Here is a 24,358-nt window from a genome sequence, read left to right as displayed (position 1 = left end):
GAAAATCACTTCAAGCGATAAATGATACAGGATACGAATGATCCAAGATAGCCTTGTTCTTGCAGTAGCATGATGCCGACGCCTCACACCGTGCTCGTATCACAGAACAATTAAAGCATCTGATGCACGATTTATCGCGTGATGACCCGTTATCGGATCATGTTACAAGTCATGATAAATTTTATTCATCGCATTGTTTGCCACTTATGCACCCGTAAGCCGCATTCATGATTCGAAATGATACGTTCATAAGGCCTTTTCTTGTGTCATCACAAAATAGCTTCTTCAGAATCATCATCCAAATTCAACTTTACACAGTATTGCACTCATACATTTACGTAAGAAAATTGACGCTTACCTTTTCTCTAAAATTCTCCACTCACGCAAGATATTTTGAAAAGTAATATAGAACACACTATTCCAATTAAAATTCTCTTTCGAACTATCTATACCACAAAGAAATATTTTAACTCAAACTTGAAAATTATTCAAATTTGTCTCAATCGCACCAAGAGTTCGATGGCAATGTTTACCACCCACCACAGTACAACGACGACGGCAGCAGCGCGACGCGTCGGTGCCGTCCGGCGCACAATCATCGATCATTGAACGCAGTGATGTCGATCTTGCGGGCCAATTCATCAATAAAATCAATCAAAATCATTGAAATGGTCTACTCAAATTTATCGATTATACATCGTAAAATCGAAAACTATTCTTCGAATGATTATTGTTGTCCTTTGAATCACATATGATAGTAATAAAATCAAATAATTTTTATTTGTGAAATATCCTCCGCACTGTCCGCCAACACTGCTGCTGCTTGCAAACATCAACAACGGAAGAGCATACAAGAGTATTCGATCATATTTAGCTTATTACACATAAAATTTGGTGTTTTTCCTAATATTGAGGCATGTTTCATTGTTATTTAGCAAAACAGAGTAGTCTACTGCTTGAATTGCTTTTAAATGATTAATAATCTTGAAATGTTTACATTGGTGAAAGCGAAACAAAGAGGTGCTATTTTTGTTTGTTTGTTTATATAACAAATGTAAAAAGGCAACACCACTACTGTTGCGCTCGATGATTGTTAGAAATAAGAATCGAAAAAGAAGTGCTGAAATAGGAGTGATACAGGGAGTCACCATAAGCATATCTGGAAGTTAAATCACCGAGAATGCTCAAAAAGTGAATGAAATCACTAATTTATCATTTCGACTTCATGATAACGATCGCATCGCGCCCGCACATGCCGAGCGAATCATTCTTCTCGGACCGAAGTTTGTTACGATGCTTGACGACAAAATGTTATCGTTGTTGCTACACTGAAATAAATTTTGTTGTGGAAACTACCGATTCCATAGTAAAATTACTAACCGTACCTATGATTCTCAACCGACAGCAATTACCAGGTAATTCCACTAAAACACTGTCAACTTAACTAGCAGTGCAGTTAACATTACCAAAAATAATCTTAATTTAACAAATGAGCATTGTATTTTTAACCATACTGTGTTGTAAAATGCGTGTCCAGGAAAAAATAACAATGCTTCGCTGTTGAGACGACTACGCTTTTAGTTGAATTTACTACAATGCATTGTAATTTCAAGCATATTTCAGTTACCTTAACAGATTTTATTGTCGGTTGAGAATCATAGGTACGGTTAGTAATTTTACTATGCAATCGGTAGTTTCAACAACAAAATTTATTTCAGTGTATGATCGCGCGATGCCGTTCGACCGCGACACATTCGAAATCTGATCATGATCACTAGATTTCCATCCTTGTTTGAGTGTGTAACAAGTGCGTCTAAGCAGGCCTTTTTTTGATAATTTATTTTCAGTATTAAGGAACAGCAAATTTTCTTTATTATTGCCAATGACACCGAGTGTTTTACTAGGAAGTAACAATGAATGCTGATGCTACATGCATGAGTTAGGATCACTTTTACATTTGACCGCTTCCGGCGGGACATCCGAAACTGATACCGCAGCACTACGGGTTGTCCTAAATAAGTTGTGAGACAATGTTCTTACAAATCTTTCATTAGGTCATCGAAAAAGCTGCTATTTGATGTACCCCATGCATGGGTTTGGTTCAATTTTACATTTTGCCACTTCCAGTGGGACAGCTGAAACCGATTCCGGGACACTACCGATCATCCCAAATAAGGATTGTCACTAGTTTCTTGCTAACTGTACATCAGGTTTCCTTAAAAGTCGCATGGATGGGTTTGGTTCATTTTTAGACCAATTCCGACGAGACAACGGTTCTTAGAAGGGGCCTGATCCTATTTGATTCTCTTCTACATTTGACCTCACGGTTCCGGAACACTATCGGTTGTCCCAAATATGGACTGAAACTATTTTCTTGCTAGTTGTTTAACAGGTTGCTTGTAGAGTCGTGGTTTGACCACTTCCGACGGGATATATGGAAGTCTAGAGGTCGCAGTACCGTCCACTATTGGTGAGTATCGGTAATTCGGTACTGGGGCTAACAGTAGCGGTAGTACGGATACAATTCCTATACTAGAAAATTTTTAACTTAAATGTAGAGTGCTATTTTTTATACAGAAAATTCACAATTCACTAGATATTTGTGAATTTCGTAAAAAATGGGATACATAGATAAAATAAGAAATAAGTTGCATGAAATTGTTTTTGGAGCAATTGTATAGCTTTTGCACAGTTTCACAGGCTTATCTGGATCAGGCTAAACTAAAATAGTGTAGACGCATTATATTGACAGCAAGAGCTCCAAAAATGCCATTCTATTAATATAAATAGAGGAACAACCTTACTGAAATCAGATAGATAGCTGCTTGGTGACGACAGAAGAAGATTCAACTAATTGTTCCCTGAGTTTTAACTGATTCTAAAAAAACTGAAGAACTAACAAAAAAATCCCTAATCAATCCACCTAGCGGTGATGGTGCCTTTCTCGTGCTTTAAAATATCCTTTCAACAAAACTCGAGCGACATGTTTGATGACATTGACATAAATACAAAATGAAAACTGCTTGCTAAATCTACTCAATATGAATACATTTCATATTAGCATAACATCTAATCACAGATAACAGATGTTTATGCTAGTACAAATTTTTCGCAGAATCCTGTGTAAATGTTCGAAATGATATACGTTGACTCACTACCGCCATCTACTCAACTTATTGCGACATTACATCTAACTTCAATGCAAGAATAGTTCAAAGTTCTAGTTTCGTTCAAGATCGAATACAATCTTGAATGTAAAATTGCGTAGTGCATGCAATCTTGAAAGCGATCACTGAGTATCGATCACTGCGCCATCTCTAAATGATTGCCACATGAGTTTCAGCTGCTCGTTACATACAAAATGGCTATTGAGCATTTTTACACACATTGCCAATATAAGCATAAACGTCTGTTATCTGTGATCCAATATTCAGAAAATATAAGACAACGATCCAAAACTCAAACCAAACAAGTGTCATGAAGTCGCAAAATTTTGAAACGTCATTTTAGATTTTCCCGTCATCATCTTATGACTCCGGATATCTACCCCAACTAAACTAACCGCCATCTTGAACATTGAGACACCATCTTGGATGTACTGTTATTCATTTTTGGACTCTGCACCTAAAACTACATAAAATAGTCGCCGTATTGAATTTTGGCATGTCGTTTATGATTTTCTGGTTAAAAGTTTTGGACGAAGACCGGCATTCTTCCCCATTCAAACTATAGTCATATTGCAGACCTTGTGAAACAGCGCACAGCTAGGGTTTTCTGATTACAAATTTCGAATTCTGGACATATTTTCATACAAAATATGCCCATAATGCAAGAATTAAAAATCCTATAAAATAGGCACTAACTTGAATACTGGGCCATTATCTTGGACTTTGGACCGCTATCTTGGATACTCTGGTGGACTCCGAACATATGACCCATCCTGCTATAAATTTACACCTGAGGAATCTGAAATGGTACGATTTGATTCGCAACACAAGCAATCAAACTACTGTGCGAAACAAAAATGTCAAACGAATGCACTTCACCACGATAGCGGCTTCGGGAGACGGTTCGGCTTTTGTTATTCCTGTCTTCTTCCATAATAAGAGCTATGTTGCCCATCTGTGTGTCGTATTCAATGAAACATGTAATAATAAATTAGTATTAACATTCATAATCGGAATTGGCTGAAAATCTATGCGTAAAGCTAGAATTAGACACATATTATCGTGTCAGATGACATTGATTTGACCCTTTTTTATGTTTATTCAAGTGTTTATTGATCTTTGTTCTACTGCTCGTGTTGTGTGTACACACTTAATTCAGATTGCCGGGATATCAGCATTTTTCCATTCTTTTGCCGAGATTTGCACAGCCGAGTAATCAGCAAACAACAATTTTGCTGAGATCTCAGCAATTATGACAGTTCATTGCTGAGCTTCGGCAATCGTTTTGCTGAGAGTCAGCTAACAAATGTCACTTTTTGCTGGGATATCAGCTGATAGTTTTACTGAGCAAACGGCTGTGCGCGTTTTTGCCGAGCCCGCAAATCTGTTTTGAGTGTGTAGGTAAGAGGTAACGATAGCGCACGAATGTAACAAAGCCAACTGACACCCGACCGCGGCAACGAAATGAAGGTAGTAAAAAGTGTCGAATGTTTACAAGACTGGTCGTGATTTGATGTACCGCATCCATGGGTTTACATTTTACTACCCGGATCTGATTCCGGGTAACTACCGGCTGAACCAAATATGGTCTAACATTATTGTCTTGTTAACTGCTCATCAGTTAACCAAAAACGCTGCAAATTGAAGGTGTCACATGCAGGGTTTGACAATTTCGACGGGACTCTCGGAACCAATTCCGGAACACTACCAGTTGTCTTCAGTGTGACGTGAGGCGCTACGTTTGTTCCACACATCAAGAAGGGTCCATTTTCGGCTGATGCAGATGTGGTCGATTTGATTTTCCGTGATCGTGATGCCATCACGGGAAACCCATGTCACTTTGTGCAATGGTCGATGAGGAAAGAACGATCCACAATCACCATGTCATTGTTGCCGCAAAACACTGCAAACAGCTCTCCGCTTTCGCTCATTTCTTCGAGACCATGGCGTTCCTTGACGTGCTCATAGTCCGAGTTGTCGGAACTAACCTTCGCGTAGAATTCGCCTATGAGGATCTTGATATCACCTTTCGCAATCTTGTCCACGACAGCATTAAGTTGGCTGTAAAAGTACTCTGTGTCTTGCATTTCGGCTGCATCGGTTGGCGTGTAACATTGGATCATGGTGTGTTCTCCGAAGTTCAGCCAACGAACTTCGCTCAGTCCTAGGATATCAAGCTTCATACGGCATGTTTCATAGTCTAGTTGTGTGTGCCAGTTTATTCTGCTGGTGCTGGGATACACTGATAGCAGCTTTGTAGTGAAATTTACTACAATGGGGGTTACAATTAACAGACTCGCACCAACGTTTTTCAACCGAAGTGACTTCATGTTTATTATAAGAAGAAATGTAGTATGTTTTACTGTTCTTCTGTAGAGTGTCCATTTCCCGGGCATTCACCTTGTCCCGGGATTCGGGATAAAAATTGTAGCATATCCCGGGAAATCCCGGGATCCCGGGATTTTTATGAAATACAGATTTCAGTGGAAATTGAGATGCATTTCAAATAAAACACCATTTGTCAGCTATTGTCTATCCATTTTGTTGAATATGGAGGGGAATTATTGTTACAGTAGTCACTCATAAAAACAGCTTTTTTAGTTTCAGAAATCCGATAAATAATAGGGACCCTAAACTAAATTGCAATATGCTGCTGGAGAGCTAGCAGTACTTTTTTGATTAGTTGCAAAATATGAATGCAATTTGCCCAAAATGCTTTTAGCATTTGTAGGTATTGTTTGATATAACTCTTGACTGAGCTTCTAAAGGGGCGAACATGTTTCTGTAAACTAGGTATTGTCTCGATTATATGGATTACCATACAATACATGCCCACACAAAGTTTAATAATTATCGAGTGAGTAAAATTTTTGTTTACTTGATTGTTACAGAGGATTTCGTGATTTTGTGGTGCAATTATAGAAGTCGTCAAGAGAATGTGTTGTTAACAAAAACTGAATCGTTCTCTTGCAGGCTCCATCAAGAATTTTTGAAATTTAACGTCAATAATGGGCATAAAATCATGCATTCCGGGATTCCCGGGAAATCAAATATTAAATCCCGGGATACGGGAAATCCCGAAATTACCTAAATCCCGGGAATTCTTGTCCCGGGATGTCCCGGGATGGACACTCTATTCTTCTGAGTTTCTGTTAAGGTTGTTGTCTCTACTATTGAATATACCATACATCAGTTAAATATACAACAGAAGTTGTTTATTTTGACTACTTAAGATTTACTGCAGCGTGGCAATATTTTTGTAGTACCTATTACATTGTAATTTTGAACCAACAAGTTTTATTTGAAATCATTTTATTTTATACTTAAAACACAGAAAAGATACAAATATCTATAACATAAATAAAAAAGCATAAAGCACTGGCACAATTGTCCGATCCTAGTAATGGAACACTTGAAAATCATAATTAGCTGGGGTACAAGTTAGTTTGCAGAGGTTTGCAGCCGTTTTTGGGGTTCTCTCAAGGTTGTGCCGGGAATTTTTAAGAGCTGTTTTGAAGCAACAATCCTGAAAAGAACACAACCTCTAGTAAACTTATTTATTTCAAAGACTAATGTAAACTTACCGTGAGAGACTAGAAATCCTCTTGGTCAGCTCGGAAAATCATTAGCATCATCAGCATCTGAAAGCGGCAAAGTCTGAATAGCATAAAGTTATATTTTTGTGAATTATCGACTTACCATCACTAACGTTTTGGTTTTTCAGGTGGGTGGCGATTAATTACATCAAGTAACACTGTTTTGAACAATCGTTTTTTGGTTAAAAAAGTCACAAAAACTTTTTTTTTCATAGCCAAAACAAACAAGTATTTGTCTGTCAACAAATACCTAACTACATTAACAGTAAAATTAACCACAAAATAACTTCGGTTATATTTCATTGGTATAATATATTCAATACTACTACAAATATGGTAAAATAGAGAGTGTAACATCATTGAACCATGCATTACTATTATCTTTACCACGAGCATAGTAGTTTTTGCTATCAAAAGTGCTCATGTTAAGTAGGTATTTTGAAAACACTGCTTGGTTAATTTTGCCAGAGAATCACGATGAAAAATAGGTTCAAAACAACCATTTGTCAGTCAATTTCCCTAATTTTATGGTGCTTTCAACCAAATTTTATGCTTGTGAATTCAACAACACGTTTCTCGTTTAAAGTACAATGAAATTGATTTCAGTGTAGGGCTAACCACGTATATGACATCCCTATTCCCACCCAATAGGAATGTTTGCAGCCAACATCAATTGGGTTCTCCCATTGACAATGCATTTGAGTTCCCTAAACATTGGTACAAGATGCGGGAATCGAAATCGTGACGTCATCGCACCCTGGTGGGGCTAACACAATTCCAAGTTTCAATGGTTGCGCTAAAAGTTGTTGCCGTTGAATCAGTTTGTAATTCGCACGTAGTAGTTCGCACACTCTTCATTGTTGCTTTAATCATTCTGGTAAACTTAGGAAAGTCACAACTCAATAGAAAAGTTGACGTTTTGATAGGATTTCGCACAATATTTCTGAAAATATTCCAATATAATGTTTGTTGATTACAATCCATGTCCTGACAAGTAATAAATTCTCGGTATCCAGACACAAACAACAACATTATCCATGTCATCAGTTTTCCACATACCAAGAAACATCTTTCAAGAATCGACCGGCCGGCACACATTTGACAGGTCATCCGAGCCAGCATGGTGAAAGCGTAGCGAATCACTTTCCATTAATATGCACTACGTGGGATCCATTAATGAGCTATTCCACGCCGTACACGTGCCGTGGCGTTCGGTCGTACAAACAACGACGGATAAAAGGTAAGAATAAAAGCTGAAATTGGAAAAAAATATCAGTTTCACAGAAATTCTATCGATAGCTTCCTCACACTACCTTCTATCTTGGACATCATCAAGCTGCTTCTGGATTGATATGTACCGTATTGGCACAAATGATGAACAGCTTGATTTTCCCAGGATGTCCCAACAATATCTGTTTCTTCTGATGATGATTTAAAACAAACAAGAGATTAACCAGCCTGAAGCAGAAAATCTCTATAGATAAATAATTAATAATTTCTATATATGTATTGCTATGGTACCTTTGCTTTGGTATTGTCGTCTTTACATTGAGAAATTTAGTTCATATGCCATGCATTCACACAGTTTCGTTCTATATGAACGTGAAAAAAATATGGAGTTTATTGTCATACTCCACAATTTTGAAATTCGCATGTTATTGATTTATTTCACTTTCCCGATTAGAAAATTATATCAAAATGTATCATATTGTGTTAAGATGTTTTATTATTTTCAATAACTGTTTATGATATAATCTAAATGCAAGACGTTGTTAAAATAACAAAAATTGTAAAAAAAACTACACAAGTCTTATCAACATAATAACTTGTTTTGTTATAATTAGATCAAAATTATAACAAAATGTGATATAATTGAGTTATAGTATTTCAAAAACACCAAGGATGTTGAACAAGATCATATCACAAGGAGTTAATAAATATCATGGTTTGTTTTAATTATGTTATACTTTTGCTTGAACTTTCTAGTCGAGTTTCCATTGAACTATAGTATTGATCAAATTTAGATATTTTATGGTAATTGAAGACTATGCAAATTTATTTCTCTCCTTTCCGTAGTTTGTGCCCATGACGGTTCCTCATTGTATTAGAGGTGTTTGAATATTTTGATATGGTTGTCGTGGCATTATTCTATGCAAGAAATTGACTATTCATCGCGCGCACCCGTGTTGAAGAAATAAATAACAAACTTTTCCACGAGCTTCACAATCTGTTTGATTTGTCGGTGGTATGTATTATTGTCTGCGCCTCCTCCTCGTCGGTTGCTTTGTAGAAAGGCCGCTGCCCAACCGTGTCCAACCAACTCATGACAGGTATCGGGAAAAGTGAAAATTTGAATTCAATCGAGGCTTTTGATGAATAGCTTTCGGTTATACAATTCTCTGAATCGGGTTCACGTCGTGTGCCTCTATTAGTCGTTAATTGAATTCCGTCGTCCAGGAATTCTTCGAAGTGGAACGCATTACGATCTGATCACGATCAGAAATAGATTGTGAGAAGGTCATTTCTCGAAGGCGCCACCGAGTCGTCGCCGCTCACCGTACGGTCATCCAACCAGCGAACGACAATGACCTCGCGCTCTCATCTTGCCAATTGCTGCGCTGTGCTGCAACCCTCATTAGACTGGCCATTCTTGGATCGGGCCTACTCACGACGATCATCAACACGCTGCCACGCTATTAGCGCCCCCTAATGCTCATCTCAAGTCGTGTTTATTTTCGCCATAACTCAAATCGATCGACCAACGGACGGTTGATGCATCCACGACAGCCTGACGATGAGATGAGCGAGGACCAATATGACGCGTCACTTTATATCTTCGCGCCTCATTGTTGATCAGTCGGCGATCGTCGCCGCCGTCGCGTTGTCCGAGGGCTTCTTGATACGTGTGAGTCAAAACTCAGACAAACGGAGAAAAACGCGCAATGCAGAAACTATCGCGTATCGTTGTTGCTTTCTGTTGTTTCGTTCAAGCGAACATGACAGACCACTTGAGCAAACTGCACTGCACATGCGCATTAGTATGGGACAAACATCAAATCCTCGCTCCAGTCGACTTTTTAGATCCCATTTAGGTCCCATATGAACTGTGCAAAATTTCAGCGCAATCGGTGAAACTATAATTTAGCGCAAGCGGTTCAAAGTTTTCATAGGATTTACTATGGGAAAAGTTACACTTTCAGATAAAAAATCCCAGAGGTCGCCCCTTGTCTCCTTAATTCAAATCGATCAACGTTTCTTGTAGAAAAATAATTCATGAAACTTTCCTTCGAAGACCGCAAATCAATTGGATGCTTGTGAAAAAAGTTATTAATTTATTACCGATTAGTGATCCAACGAACGGCTTTTTGTTTTGTTTTATTAGCAGCACTGTAGCTGCTGCCTTGGCTGCTGCTGTTTCTGGGGGTGGTGATGCCTCCCGCCACCCCATGCAACAACGGCAGCAGCAGTGCTGCTGATAAAACAAAATAAAAAGCCGTTCGTTGGATCACTAATCGGTAATAAATCAATAACTTTTTTCACAAGCATCCAATTGTTTTGCTGTCTTCGTAGGAAAGTTTCATAATTGATTTTTCTACAAGAAACATTGATCGATTTGAATTAAGAAGATAAAGGGTGACTCCTAGGATTTTTTGTTTGAAAGTGTAACTTTTCCCATAGTAAATGCTATGTAAACTTTGAACCGCTTGCGCTAAATTATAGTTTCACCGATTGCGCTGAAATTTTGCACAGCTCATATGGGACCTAAATGGAATCTAAAAAGTCGACTGGAGCGAGGATTTATTTTTTCCATACAAGCGTGTACCATACTAATGCGCATGGATAGAACCCACAGATTTGCATCTTTCCAGCCAAAGACCTCCTCCTTATAAGGTGCCGCGTGCCAAGGGCCCGTTTATTGCGAACATTGCACTACACTCGTTCGTCGGCGAAGTGTTTCTGATTGCACCCGACGTGCGACGCGTCATCCTCTTTCGTCGTCGTCCGCGGGGTGCGCGATCACGAGATGCTTCGCGTAAGTATATTCAAATGATCAAGTGCTTGATCGCCGGTATACAAGACACAACACTATACAAGTACAAGTAGTCGCCGCAAATTTGCCTTCTATCTGGCGCATCTTAAATCATCGTTATGCTTCTGATTAATTTCTTATTAGTCAGATCGGCTCGGCGGGCATCCGTTCTCTTCTATTTCTATTCCTTGACAGCCTCTATGACTGATCGCGTTCCCGACTCAGCAGAGGCGGCTCCGTCCGAAGCCGCCTTGCTTTTCACTTTCTTGTTTGAATATTATATTATACTACATAACCTGTTTGGATACGGCTGGGAAGAATTCAAACAGAACGGTGATGTGTAAGCTGGCCGTGTGTACACACTAGTTGACAAGATCAGGTATTCTTACCTGCTATGTAGTGAGGCAAAACAAAGACGATAATAACGGTTGCTAGGGGTAAAGGAATATCTTGATAAGTTTTGTACTACAGCGAGAAGCGTCAAGGCCGTTCGCAAATCCTGATCAACCAAAACATATGATGATCTTGACTCATCGTGAATCTGACTCATGGTCGTAACGTGCGAAGAATGACAGTCATGTGGGTTGCGGTGAATGTACTTTAAGGCCTTTGTAACCCATTATGTGTTATTTTTGCAGTTGCAGTTTTTACATACTCAATACATTTTTTTTTTCAAAATTGTTGTTGTCCACTTTCTTGCATAATTGAGGAAATGCTTCAATTAAAAATAATAACCGAACAACACATAAGGAAGGAAATTATCGTCATCGAATGAGTGTCTGGTCTCTGATGAAAATAAGGTGGAAAGTAAGGAATCAAAAGGATCGCATTATACTCCGATGCACCACAGACAAATGGGTTTTACTCTCGATCAATTCATCCTTTCCATTTGGTACAATTGGTATGGAGAAAAGGCATCCGTTATTCGTTCGTTGGCGTTTGAGAATTTAATATACTTCTGAACACTTTTCCAATGCTACGTATGTATGTCTGAGTTCGTGAGAGTGATGACTAAAGGTTCATTTGCGACTCGAGAAGAAAACGAAATTGCTTTCCGTTTCGGTGCGCACTCTGTAATGATTGCTGCTTATTAAGGTTTAAGAGATTGCTGCTTATTGAGGGTTTTCAGAGACTCGCATCCTTAATATTTCTACCATACGTTTTACAACGACTTCATCAATACAGAAATTAATAAAAAATCTTTATATGTTTTTGACAGTATCATATAATTTAGAATGGAGAGCAAATCTAGAACAAAAACGAACGAGATCACATCGAGATAGAGAGCTTGAGAGGACTTTTAAGGTTTTCAATGGTTTTATGGTTAAGGATTTTGGATCGCTAAAAAAGAATGAAAATTAATCGATCGCTCAAAATGTTTGAAAGCAGCAAGTGTTTGATCTTGTGCAAAATGTCCGAAAAATAAGTAGTGATACCGCGGATTCTCTTTGTGACACTTTTCTCGTGAACAGTGATGTTTTGAAACGTTGAAGAGCAATGGAGAGATGAAGGTGTTAGCCAGTATAGGTACAGCCTGCCGTTGTCCAGCGTCTCTAATGAACCTGTCGCAGTGTTCCTGTAAATCACGAATCAAAAACCTACTGTTGCACCGAACAAATTGGAGAGGATGCAGATTGATTGAAACCCCATCAATGATGAATTCGGTTGTTATCAGAAAAATTCAAATGATCCAGTTGGGTATGATCGAGCCGTTTTAGATACAGTAGACGTTCGCTCGGTGTAAACGGTTTAACTGCAATGCTTTTTAAGTGCAAGTCCGCTAAGTGCAACAATTTTGCAGTTATCGTACCGCTATCCGTCAAAATGAAATATCAAAAGCGATGCGATGTTTTTCGCATGCACTTCCGTTGCAGTGCGATGTTTTCTGAATGCACATTGACTGCATTCTGCAGCGACTGACAGTTCATTGACGTCTGTCAGTTGTTGCAGTTATCGAATTCCATTCGGTAAGTGAAACATAAACATGTTGCACTTATCGAACGTTTGCTGTCTCATTGAATAACTTTCTTTTTCAGATTAAAACAGGTAAATAAAAATAATAATATCCTATAAAAATGTACCAAATATCTGCTTTTTCGCCAAGGAAAGCATCCCTTAAAACCCCATCCAACTTCCAACTCCAGATATCTATGAAGTGGCCCAAGTTCTTGGATTTAACGTCTCTATCGACAGCCACTCCAGGATGTGTACGGTTGGCTATGCTATGCTATGCTAGGGGTTTTGGATCGCTAAAAACTTCGATAAAATCAAAATTGTTACTTGGGCTGTAAATAGTGCAGGAAATGTCCGTAAATGCGGTGCAGTTTTCTCTGTTTTTAGCCCTTAAAGGTCTGCTTGCAGATCAGAAGGAATTTCTCAGCCTATCTTGATGCATGGGAAATCCCTTGTCTGAATCGCTCAAAAAACCGTCTTTTCTTTGATCGCAGTACGCAGTTGCGAAGAAATTGCAATTTAAGGCGAAACTGGATCCATTTCCTCACTTTTTGGTTTTTGATTTTTTATAAAATAACGAAGCAATATTTTCAAAATCGGTTTTCATCCACATGTAGAGTATGGATCGAGGTATCTCCTAATTTTTTTCCAGGTGGAAAATATTTTTCGTTTTTGCAGAAACCATTTTTAAACAGAATTTCACAAGTTTCGCGTTAAATGGCAGTCACCGTAAAAAATCCTACCAGGAATCGCTCAAGAAGTGTCTTCAGCAATTTATTTTGAACACGAAACTGGGCTTTAGTTATTGCTAAGTTCAGCCAGCAGTCTACCGTACTACGCCACCATCGACGCGTTAATATGATTTGTTGACTTGTACATGTATTGTACCCATGAAGGAAAGACAAAAAAGTGGAAGACAGAAAGAGATGAAACGAAGAAGGATAGCACAGCCTTGCTATTTTGGACAGAACCTTGGTTCTGTAGGTATCGATACTGTCGTAAAATTGGTGCGTTAGGACCTGATATTCATGAGAGTTTTGGCGGATTTGCCGTATAAAACCGGTTGGTATCTTAGCTTAGCTTAGACCGACTGCACATATCTATGGTTGCTACTCCGTGATTGACACGGACCAATGACAGTTTCACAACGATTCAATTGTATAATTGAGTAATGGGAGTGGTCAATATTCTCCTTGTGCACGCTTCAGGGCTTTCTTTAACGGTACAATAACGGCACCGGTCATGTCCTTGCAGTCAGGTTGGAAGAAGGAAGGAATGTTAGTAGCAACCCTTGTTGGTAAAGACCGCGTTTGCCGTTGCGACTCCACCAAACGCTGCAGGAAAGAGTGTTTATTAGTAGGGAAGGTATTGTCGGGTCTGGATTCACTTTGATAAGTAATATGACCTTTTAACGTTGAACCATGCCGTACTGGTTGCCGCGCTATTGTTCGCTTTTCACGGAAAGCGGACAATCGACCACCCACGTCAGGTGATCGTTCAATACACCTTTTTCGATGTACACGAGAGCTCGAACTTTATTGGGCCAATAATGGCACCCCACGATTGACCGGGGAAGGAGAGGAATGTTAGTTTCACAACCGTTGCTACTAGAGGTTGTATACTATTGTGTTCGGGGATTTCGGAGGTTGGGACTCACTTGCACACGCGGTATTGGTTTTAACACTTTTATTCTTACACGCTATACAATACTTACAATGTTGTTCGCTCGGAGAGCAATAGATAAAAGAGGCCTTTCACAATGCCATGGCTCCCTATTTATATGATTTCACTAGAGTTGCCTGATTGGGTCTAATCTAGATCTCAAGGCGGAAATGAGTTACCGCTCAGTTATAGTCTAGATCATTATTTCTAGATTACCATATCTAGATACACAACATATACTAATAGCAGCAAGAGATGGATATCCACACAGGTCAGGATTCACTTTGTTAAGTGATGTGATCTATGTAACCGTAAACATACACATAACACATATACACACACTAGTATCACCTCACAGTTTGGAAGAATGGTGAGACCTTGAAACTTCTTAAATGGGATTTAGAGAATGTCTCAATAAACGAAAGAGATCTTGCGTCACTTCTGAACTAGGAGGACTGGTGAACCAACATAATGTTGTTTGCTTTTATTACCAAAGAGACAAACCACTGTGCCGACACCAACAGTGACGGACCGCACACATTAAAGAAAAAATCTGTAACACATTGTAAAGCAAAAAAGGGTATTTGTGCCATTAGTAATCTCACGCTTCAACATTCATCCCACTCAAAAACAAGCGATCACGGCATCGATCGATTCCGTCCCCCTTGTCATCATGCACGCCCTATTTTAAAAAAATATTTGAATAAGAAACAAAACAAACAGCCTTCTTTGGGAACGCCCATAAATTACGTCACACAAAAATTGCCCATTATTAACCCCTCTTCCCAGACAACCAGAACCCGCATAAAAATGCATAGATTACATCATATTATCACTAACATACCTCACAATCACATAAATGTAAACACCAAGTGCAACATAAGTGTAAAATTCATCGCAAAAACCAACATTTTATTTATTGTTTGCGATAAACCACACTGAATCGCATAACAACACTAGCAAACTCACAGAATAACATTCAAAGTCGCAATTTGCATGGTTATGTGAATTTTATTTTTTATGACAGCTCTTCTTGCAGTAGCGTGTTGATTTACTCGCATAAATGTACAAGCAAGTTTGTTTACATTGTTATACAAACTCACATGAACGAGAATCTGTTATGCGTACATAATATGATTTGAAATGTGATAACATTGAAAAGGTTGCTGTCTGATTGTGGTTGCGCTGTGGATCCGTAGCGAAAAAGTGAAAAATCATTCGGTAGCGAACCGTTTGTGATAAAATTGAATCATTATAGCTGTTTAAGTGTCCCTGGTGAATAAATTTCGAAATTTTTTGAACTAGCCTTTGTAAAAAATGCAGAACTTCACGTTCAGGATCAGGGATGGCATGTCACGCAGAAACTGTGCCCATTTACGCTCATCTTTCACTGAACTTCTCAGTTTCATTTTTCTTACAAAAGAGAAAGAGAAAAAACGCACAATAAAATGTACATAACTTCTCTCACGCGGAGTTTTTGTGCGGGTGATTAGAGTGCTGCGTGAGAGCAATGAGAGCCCGCAGATCATAATCCCAGTGCGCAATTTCTGCGCGCACCCAGAAAAAACAGTACTCAGTGCACACGCAGTGTGTTCAAAGGGGTCAGTGTTGTTTGAGCATTTGGTGAACCGAAAGCATGCCAGTGAGTCCAAAACCCGCAAAGGGGTATCAAATCCTGTGATATCAGAGACAAGCAGACGTCTTAAGCTGGTCAAGAGCTTACAGTTGATGGATATTTTGGTTCCAAATTCCACCAAAAGGCTGTGCTAGTGAGCTAACAAATTTTGTTTTTCAAATATATCAGGAAAATTTGCAAAAAATTGCAACGAAATTTCAATCTCATATATCTTATGATCCTGATTACTTAGAGAGTTGGTGTCTTCGGCAAAGTTGTTTGGCTGGTTACGGACTAACCGATAATAAAACTTGAGATTCAAAATTCCTCCGCTAGGCGGTGCTAGTGAGTTAGCAAATTTTGTTTTTCATATATATCAGGAAAATTTGCAAAAAATTGCAACTAGCGCCGCCTAGCTGCAGAAACTTGAACCAAACAGTAATTATTCTGAAAGCCCTTGATCTACCAAACAATTTTGCCGTAGACACCATCTGTCTAAAGAATCAGAATGCTGAGATATGTGCAATGTAAAATGTGTACGCTCTCTTGCTCCGCCTAGCGGTGAAATCACGAATCATACGGCCCATATTCTGAAAGCCCTTGACCAGCTGAACTACTTTGCCAAAGGAACCAACTCTCTAAGTAATCAGGATCCTGAGATATATGGGATGGAAATTTTGTCAGTGTTGCATCTGCTTGTCTAAGATATCACATAAATCACAGACAAATAGATATGTGACACTAACGAAATTTCCATCCCATATATCTCATGATCCTGATTACTTAGAGAGTTGGTGTCTTCGGCAAAGTTGTTTGGCTGGTCAAGGACTAACCGATAATAAGGCTTGAGATTCAAAATTCCACCGCTAGGCGGCGCTAGAGAGCAAACAAATTTTAAATTTCGCATATGTCAGCATCCTGATTTTGTAGAAAGATGGTGTCTTCGGCAATATTGTTTGACTCTCTAAGTAATCAGGATCATGAGATATATGAGATTGATATTTCGTTAGTGCCACATATCTATTTGTCTGTGATTTATGTAATATCTTATAGACAAGCAGATGCATTTGCTACTAGACGGCGTAATAGTACTTTCATACTCCCTGTGGTACACACAGTATTGCACTGGAAGCACGACTGAGTGCGCACTTAATGAATTTTTGTGTGCACATTTTCTGTGCGCACAAAATGTGCACGCAGAAACTGAAAAACATGCTTGTTCTATCATTTGTTTGAGCACTCATTTTGAGTGTGCCGCTGATGGATGCCAGAGAGTGAGCGGCTGGTTTGTGTGTGAAAAAAGTTGCGTAGTTCGCCCTCGCTCTCGTTGAAAGTCGTGTGTAGAGTGTATGTTTTCTCTTCTCACGTTTCGCACTGAGGAGCATGCCATCTCTGTTCAGGATCGCGTTGTTTGCCAAACTACCCCGTACTGGGACACCACAGGTAAGTCAGTTTTATTTTAAAAGACGTTGAAATTAGTTAGAATGGCATCGCAATTTATCAACCTGTTCCGCAAGAATTGTGTGGTGCTAAGTATTAGGCACCGGCTGCTAATCCAGAAGTAATAAGTTCGACACCGGGGGCGATGTGAGTTGTTTTATTTTGTTTTAACAAAATAAGTCGCATAATATAATTGATTACGTCGCCATGTGTACTATCATCGATAATCGCAGAAGATATCACTTCAACTCATATAGCGTTATCTTTCTTCAATCAATGCACGCATATCGCCTTCACTTTTGCACGTATAGAGCATATTCGCAGCATTTTATGCGATGAAACTTTTACGTTTAGCTGCACCTTGCACGTATGACATGGACGTAAACTTCGTTTTACGTGTGAATTGGTTGTCTGGGTTCCCCCTATGTCACACTTTTCGTATGAGACCTCCGAATTTTGTGTATGGGTCGTTACACTTTGATGAAATTCCCAACCCTCCCAAAGCGTGACGTAATTTATGGACGTTCCCTTTTGAGTAAAATGAAAATGGGAGCCACATGTTCAATAAAGGAACAAATGCTAGCACTATAAAATGATGGACTGTACAAAAGTAAAGGTAAATATTATCGAAAAAAAATCTTTTGTATACTGAGAATTTGTACCGACACTTGAAGTGACGAACTTTACAGTGTTTGTTTAGTGAATACACCAAAGGTGGATACAAGAAGTGTATACACAAACAGAAACATAACAAATGATAGAACAAAATATGTTATTTATCACTGTATAAAAATAATGTCAAATACAAGAAATTAAGACGGAATAAAAAGTTTCCAAGATACAATCTCAAAAACTGACATTCACATATTGAGTTGAAAAAAATTATAATAATCATCATAGAAAGCCGACACTCATGATGTCGAACAATACAAATTTGATGGAAGAAAACAATGAAAATGGAATCTACATACAAACAGAGAACAACAAGGAACAGTCTCACTGGATGATCCTATTCGGCTGACTCCTCCGTGATCATCACCGACTTCAGGCCCAAAATGCCCATCAAGTCGTTACGAATGTTCACTCGTTTACATCACTCACATGGTCTCCCGCCGTCGAACGAAGCACTAATACAACAATGGAACAGTTACCGAAATCAAACGCGTGCGACTATGATAACTGTGATAAAAAGCTACCATATACCTACGGATGCATGTTGATCTGCTGCCATCGAACCACTCTCACTCCCGAAAAAAAAAAACGAAATCGAATCACCCGACGACGGCAGACGCGCGCGTTTCTGAATACCGGGTTGGAAAGCTACCACAACTCCGTATAAAACCGGTTTTGGAAGCTGCCAACTCATTTTCTATAGGTGATAGACGACGGAAGATAAACTTGGATAGCACTTTGTAGGCGACATTCAAAATGGTGATCGCTGGAAAGTTTTCACTAATTAGAATCAAGACACCGTCTTCAGAAACAGAGATCGGTCCTTTCTCTATTTCCGCATGGATTGATTCGAAACTTGTATACATAGAAGGCGATAGTTTTCAAACATTTTCTCATCTCGAGAAACTTAAAAAAAATCCTTTTTTTTATTTCGAATGTATATATAAGGACTGTTCAATTTATAAAACGGACAACTTTACAAGGCTATAAAAAGAAGACGCGTAATTCAAATTTAACCACCCTTGTTTCGTTGTTCAGTACGTCATCTTCCATTATGGTAATCATTTTTGAATCTAATAAAAATAGTTTTATTCTATAGAAAATCGGCCAGGTGTTAAATGAGGTGAATTTTTCGATTGCTGAGAATTGAAAATATATATAAAATTACTCTTCACATATGGTATATCGTTTTTAATTCCAGAAAAGTATGTGCCATGCTGCAGGAGCATGAGTTATAAACATTATGGCAGAATTTAAACTCAATTGGAGAATTAAATGTTGAGATACTAAAGTCTCAAATGAGATTCGATTTTTTGAATAAAATTCAATTGTAAAGCAAAAAGGGCATGAAATTATTAAATAATCAATTTTTTTATGCATCCAGTCGAAAATGGGAATAATGCGGTTTTAAATGCAGAAAACTGCGTCTTAATAGCATTGCTGGTTTAATTACTGTGCGCCATTACAGACACAGTAATCAAAACAGTTTCGTTCTCTGAAGGTTCTTCCAAATAACCGTGCAACCTAATGCAAATTTTGCATAAAAATGATGTTGGAAATAAAAACTTTGCACCCGATTATTATTAAATAAGGTGTACAATAACATAGGGCCAACTTTGTTGAAAATAAATAATAACAAGATTCGCTAGAGTCGAAAATCTGCATCAATGAAGCAAAAAGTATGGAATTTTTCAATATGACCAACTTTAAGGAATAAGTTTTTGATGAAAAATGCAATAAAAAGTAAATTTCTCTTCTGTATCATTCAGAGAGCAATATTCTACTACTCTGGACAAATTTTTAGCCGAATCCGTGATGCTATTGCAACACAGGACCTAAATGAACATTTTTCAATAATTTCTATGAAAACAAGGCAACTCGCTATATCAAGCTGGATAATGCTTGGTGCATTATTACTGACCAACTATTGAACTTTACCTTCAGTAGAATAGTATAAGATTCCAATACATTAAAAACTTCATGAAAATGTGCATGTTAAGTATGTGGAAAGTTATGTCGAATTTTGAGAAATGGGTTTTTATTGATGTTTTACGAAAATCGCTTCAGTTACACAATAAAGAACATTTTGCTTAATGTTATATTTTTCCTTAATTTGAGAATAGCTATAGAAAGTTATGAAAAAAACTGATAATGATTTTTTTGAAAAATAAAAAAGATATCGCACAAGCAAGTTGTCCGTTTTATAAATTGAACAGTCCTTAAAAAAACTTTTATCTACAATCAGGGAGGGATCATCATTTCCTTACCGTTTCAGAGAGCGAATAATGGTGCTTAAGCATAGGATTACGAGCCTGCACATAATCAGGAAATTCCTATGCCCCATCCCAGGAAAGCTCCAATTGAGTGACATTAACTTTCTCAGCAATGTCACTCGCAATGAATAAACATACATATAGATTTTCCTGAAAATGAATCATTCCGTACGGTTGAACCCGTTCATTAGTGGATAACTGGCGCCATTTTAATGTTTGTATCACATTATTGCTGATATGCAGCAAATATTGATAAAGAAAAGAAAATATCCATTGAAATTTTGATAATAATATTTTCCGAAAATTTCCAGGGTACTGGCTGTGCAAGCATTAGAATAGAAATAGAATAGAAATCAATCGTTATCCTTTCTTGCTTCCGTAAAATTGAAAATTTTGAGTATGATTTAAGGAGATTTTCATAGCTAACTCTATTTTTCCAGTCATTTACAGCTCATATTTCACCTCGAATAGCGTCCATATAGGGTATCGGGATGCTTCGTCGGCACAGTCCCCTCGTTCGGCGTATCTTAACGTAAACCAAATACTCAAACAAACACGCATAACTGGAGATCGGAAAAGCTGTGCGATAAACGACTGCAACATTTCAATGAAAATGTCACTTTGTTTAGCTTTTGTAGACGCCATGATTCTTCGGCTTAGTGGGTAGTCTATACACTGAAAGACGGCTTGCGGTTGAAATTACTATTCTGAGGGTCAGCATAAATGCATAACGCCACTTGATTTGTGCAGACTGCGTTTCGTTTTAATTCAACAGATTAATGTTTTCAATTTTACCATGAACCCGATTTACAATTAAAAAAATTTTCTGTTGGCAACCGGATTCGAACCAAGAATCTTGAAATCACCAGGCTCGCACGCTACCACTCGGCTATCGAACTGGTTGATATGAGAAGAAACATAATGCACACAAGAAGCGTTTATGGGTTGAAGATTTTGTTTTGCCATAGTAAATTTGAAAACATTTCTGTGCTTGTCATAACCGCAAGGCGTCTTTCAGTGTACACATGATCATAAATGGCATGATTCTGGGACATTTCGAATTTGAATTTTCGATAAGTGAACATTTGATGCAACGGTCAAAGACGCTATTTAGAACTTGTATATTTGTTTTCAACGAATAATAACAATTTTGCAAATTAAATGTGGCCCGAATATTGAGGATATTTTTTCACGGTGTACCCAAATCTTGGCTCATTAGTAAAGCGACGTCTACAACATTGCTTGCGTATGAACCAGAAAGAAAAAAACTGGAAGAATGATTTTGCGTGCGGTGACTGTAAAAATATAACACAATAATTCGGTTGCGTTGTTTGTGTTACTAAATTAAGAAATAACTGTATTTTAAATGATTTATTTATAGTTTTGTAAAATTTGGCTCCGAAAGTGTAATTTGAAAGTAAGATTGGAGTGTAAACTGATAATACTTCAGCAGAGATATTGAAAAAATGAGAGAATAAGTGGTTCTAGCGATCGGAAAGCAATAGGCCAACGTTGTATCCACTAATAGGCTAATTTTTGTATCATACCATCGCACAGTGGAAAAAAATAGGTATAAAACTCGAATAATTTCAATATCTCTGCTCGGAGTGGATGGATTCGAATGAATGTTTGACACAAACTGCAAAAATCTCTACAGTTTCAGATAAAAAGGGTGTCATTCGCCGCACGATGCTGGAAATCAGTGTATTGAGCTCGTTCTACCCCGCGCTCTCTTTCTCACACCTTTTTGAGAAAATCCTCATCTATTCCCGACTAGCGTGCAAAATAAATGACTTATTTAACTCTTATTTGTGTAGAAACTTCCATTGTATCGGAAATTTGTCATAAGATTTCTCCTTCTCTTGTCGACTGCATTCCACTTCGGGTGGAGATGCATGTGAAAATTAAAGAAATAGGGGATGTCGGGGTTATTTGAAGATATTTCAATTTTTAAGGCCGTGCGGTGACCCAAACCACCTCCATTCGATACTACGGAAGTTTTAACACAAACACGAATCAAATAAATAATTTATTTTGCACTTCAGGATTTTTCCAAAAAGGTGAAAAAGAGAGAGAGAGAGAGTGGGGTAAAACGGGCCCGATACACTGATTTCCAGCATCGTGCGGCGAATGACCCCCTCCTTATCCGAAACTGTAGAGTTTTTTGCAGTTTGTGCCAAAATTTCATTCAAATCCATCCACTTCGAGCAGAGATATTGAAATTATTCGCGGTTATACTCATTTTTTCCCATTGTGCATCGCTTCGAATCTTTTCAACGTAATTAAGCAAGTTCTTGAATACTTACGTTAGTTTGCTTCCAAGTGGTGAAACATGCATTGTCTTGAGTGCGTGATAGGGTCAACATATCATTTCTAGTGCTATTAATTCACGAGTTATGGTCAAAATTGTCAAAGCGGGTTGCATATTGGGCCAAGGTATGGTACATATACCCTATAACCAGCTCTAGTCTAGTTTCGTGAAATTGAATTATGATGCACTGAATCGAAATTTAACCATCGCGCACCAATAATAACAATGTCGCAACATGCATTTGTTGCGACAATCCACCCAATGCGATATAAGTTTGTCCCAACTTGAACAGGATAGGATAAAAATCGTGCACCACGAGATAAGCAATTTTAAAGTCTTGCATTGCGATTTTCGAGCGGTAACTTCGATTCAGTAATCACCGCAACGCTACTGAAGAGTTATCATCAAACAGTTTCGATTTTGGGTTAGTAATAACACTAGTTTACAGCATTTTTGAACTCGGTAAGCTGATGATCATTTTTGGTGTAGAATCATACCCTGAGTTTGAAAACGCGAAAGAAAAAAATTACAGTAGAGTGGAATTTTTTTCGACTTTCCATACAAGGTTGATGATTTGAAATCGATTTTAGTTCTATTTTTAAGCAAAGTCGCTCACTTCAAACATCTCATTCTCCGTAATCAATGCTCCGATTGAGCTGAAATTTTTACTGTAACTCGCCTACATATGATATGTCAAATAAACGTCGAGAAAAATTTTTTAAGTTGTTTTTTTCTTATTGAAAAAAATACATTTCTTCAAAAAAATTTGGGAATTTTGCTAAAATTTAAGAAGATCGTCCCTAAAACTCGCCAATATCTTGAATTTCATTAATCTGACGTAAAACCTGTATTCAGATGATCGAATGGTATTGTACTCAGCTTTTAATTTATGGAAAAAGATTTGAAATTGGTTGAACAAAACGCAATATATTTGAATTTTAGTAAATTACATATTTTAAAAAGTTGTAAAACTCGATATTGAGCTATAACTCAAAAACTGTTCTACTTAAAATTTTTTGAAGGTCGGTTTCGAAATCAGCACTAAATTGTGCTTCAAAAATTTCGGTCGTTGACAGAAGTTCACGACTTTCGTTTTATTTTGTAAACTTGTGTAATTGATTACGAGTTGAAAAGTACGCAACAAATTCAGTTTCCGTTTTGTCTCCAACAAAAATTGTCGAGATCATGTCATTATCTTTTATCAGTTGGGATAATGAGTAACCTCCGCGTCTTCTTGTTTTGTGTCTCTTTTGTCTGACAATTCTATTCACGGGTTGGTCGTCTAGCGAATTGGGAGTCGTGGGTTTGATTCCCACCGGAGTACGTGGAAGTTTTTTTTTTTTTTTCATAATTCAAGTCTCGTAATTCAAGTCTCAATCAGTTCATCGAGCACATGTTATGTTGTGCACATGGATGTCAGAGCATTTTCAATATTGTAATTTCCACTTGGATTGGTCAGCCAAAGCAAAATATAAAATTTTACTTTTTGAGTTTGTTTTTGTGGAAAGTAAGGTTGCGTTGCTAATAATTAAAATACTTCAGTAGCACAGTTGAACCCCATCCAAGAAATCGATTTCAGTTGTGGCTGAGGTTGCTGATAGCAGATAACAAACGGTCTTATGAAAGTCTGAAAGTATAT

At 38.0% G+C, this 24,358-nt stretch overlaps 1 protein-coding gene across 1 annotated transcript in view; it reads left to right on the top strand.

Moving 5' to 3' along the window:
* The first annotated feature begins 7,917 nt into the window (after positions 1–7,917).
* LOC134286887 (trichohyalin-like) overlaps positions 7,918–24,358 on the top strand; it is a 58,020-nt gene continuing 41,579 nt past the window's right edge. Inside the window, exons 1-2 of the mRNA XM_062848583.1 lie at positions 7,918–8,003; positions 10,633–10,796. Coding sequence (XP_062704567.1) covers positions 7,918–8,003; positions 10,633–10,796 — 250 coding nt within the window. The remainder of the gene's footprint in view (positions 8,004–10,632; positions 10,797–24,358) is intronic.

This window comes from Aedes albopictus, chromosome 2, assembly GCF_035046485.1.
Source record: "Aedes albopictus strain Foshan chromosome 2, AalbF5, whole genome shotgun sequence".
In the NCBI taxonomy this organism is placed as follows: Eukaryota; Metazoa; Arthropoda; class Insecta; order Diptera; family Culicidae; genus Aedes; species Aedes albopictus.
This window is presented reverse-complemented; position numbering and strand designations above follow the sequence as displayed.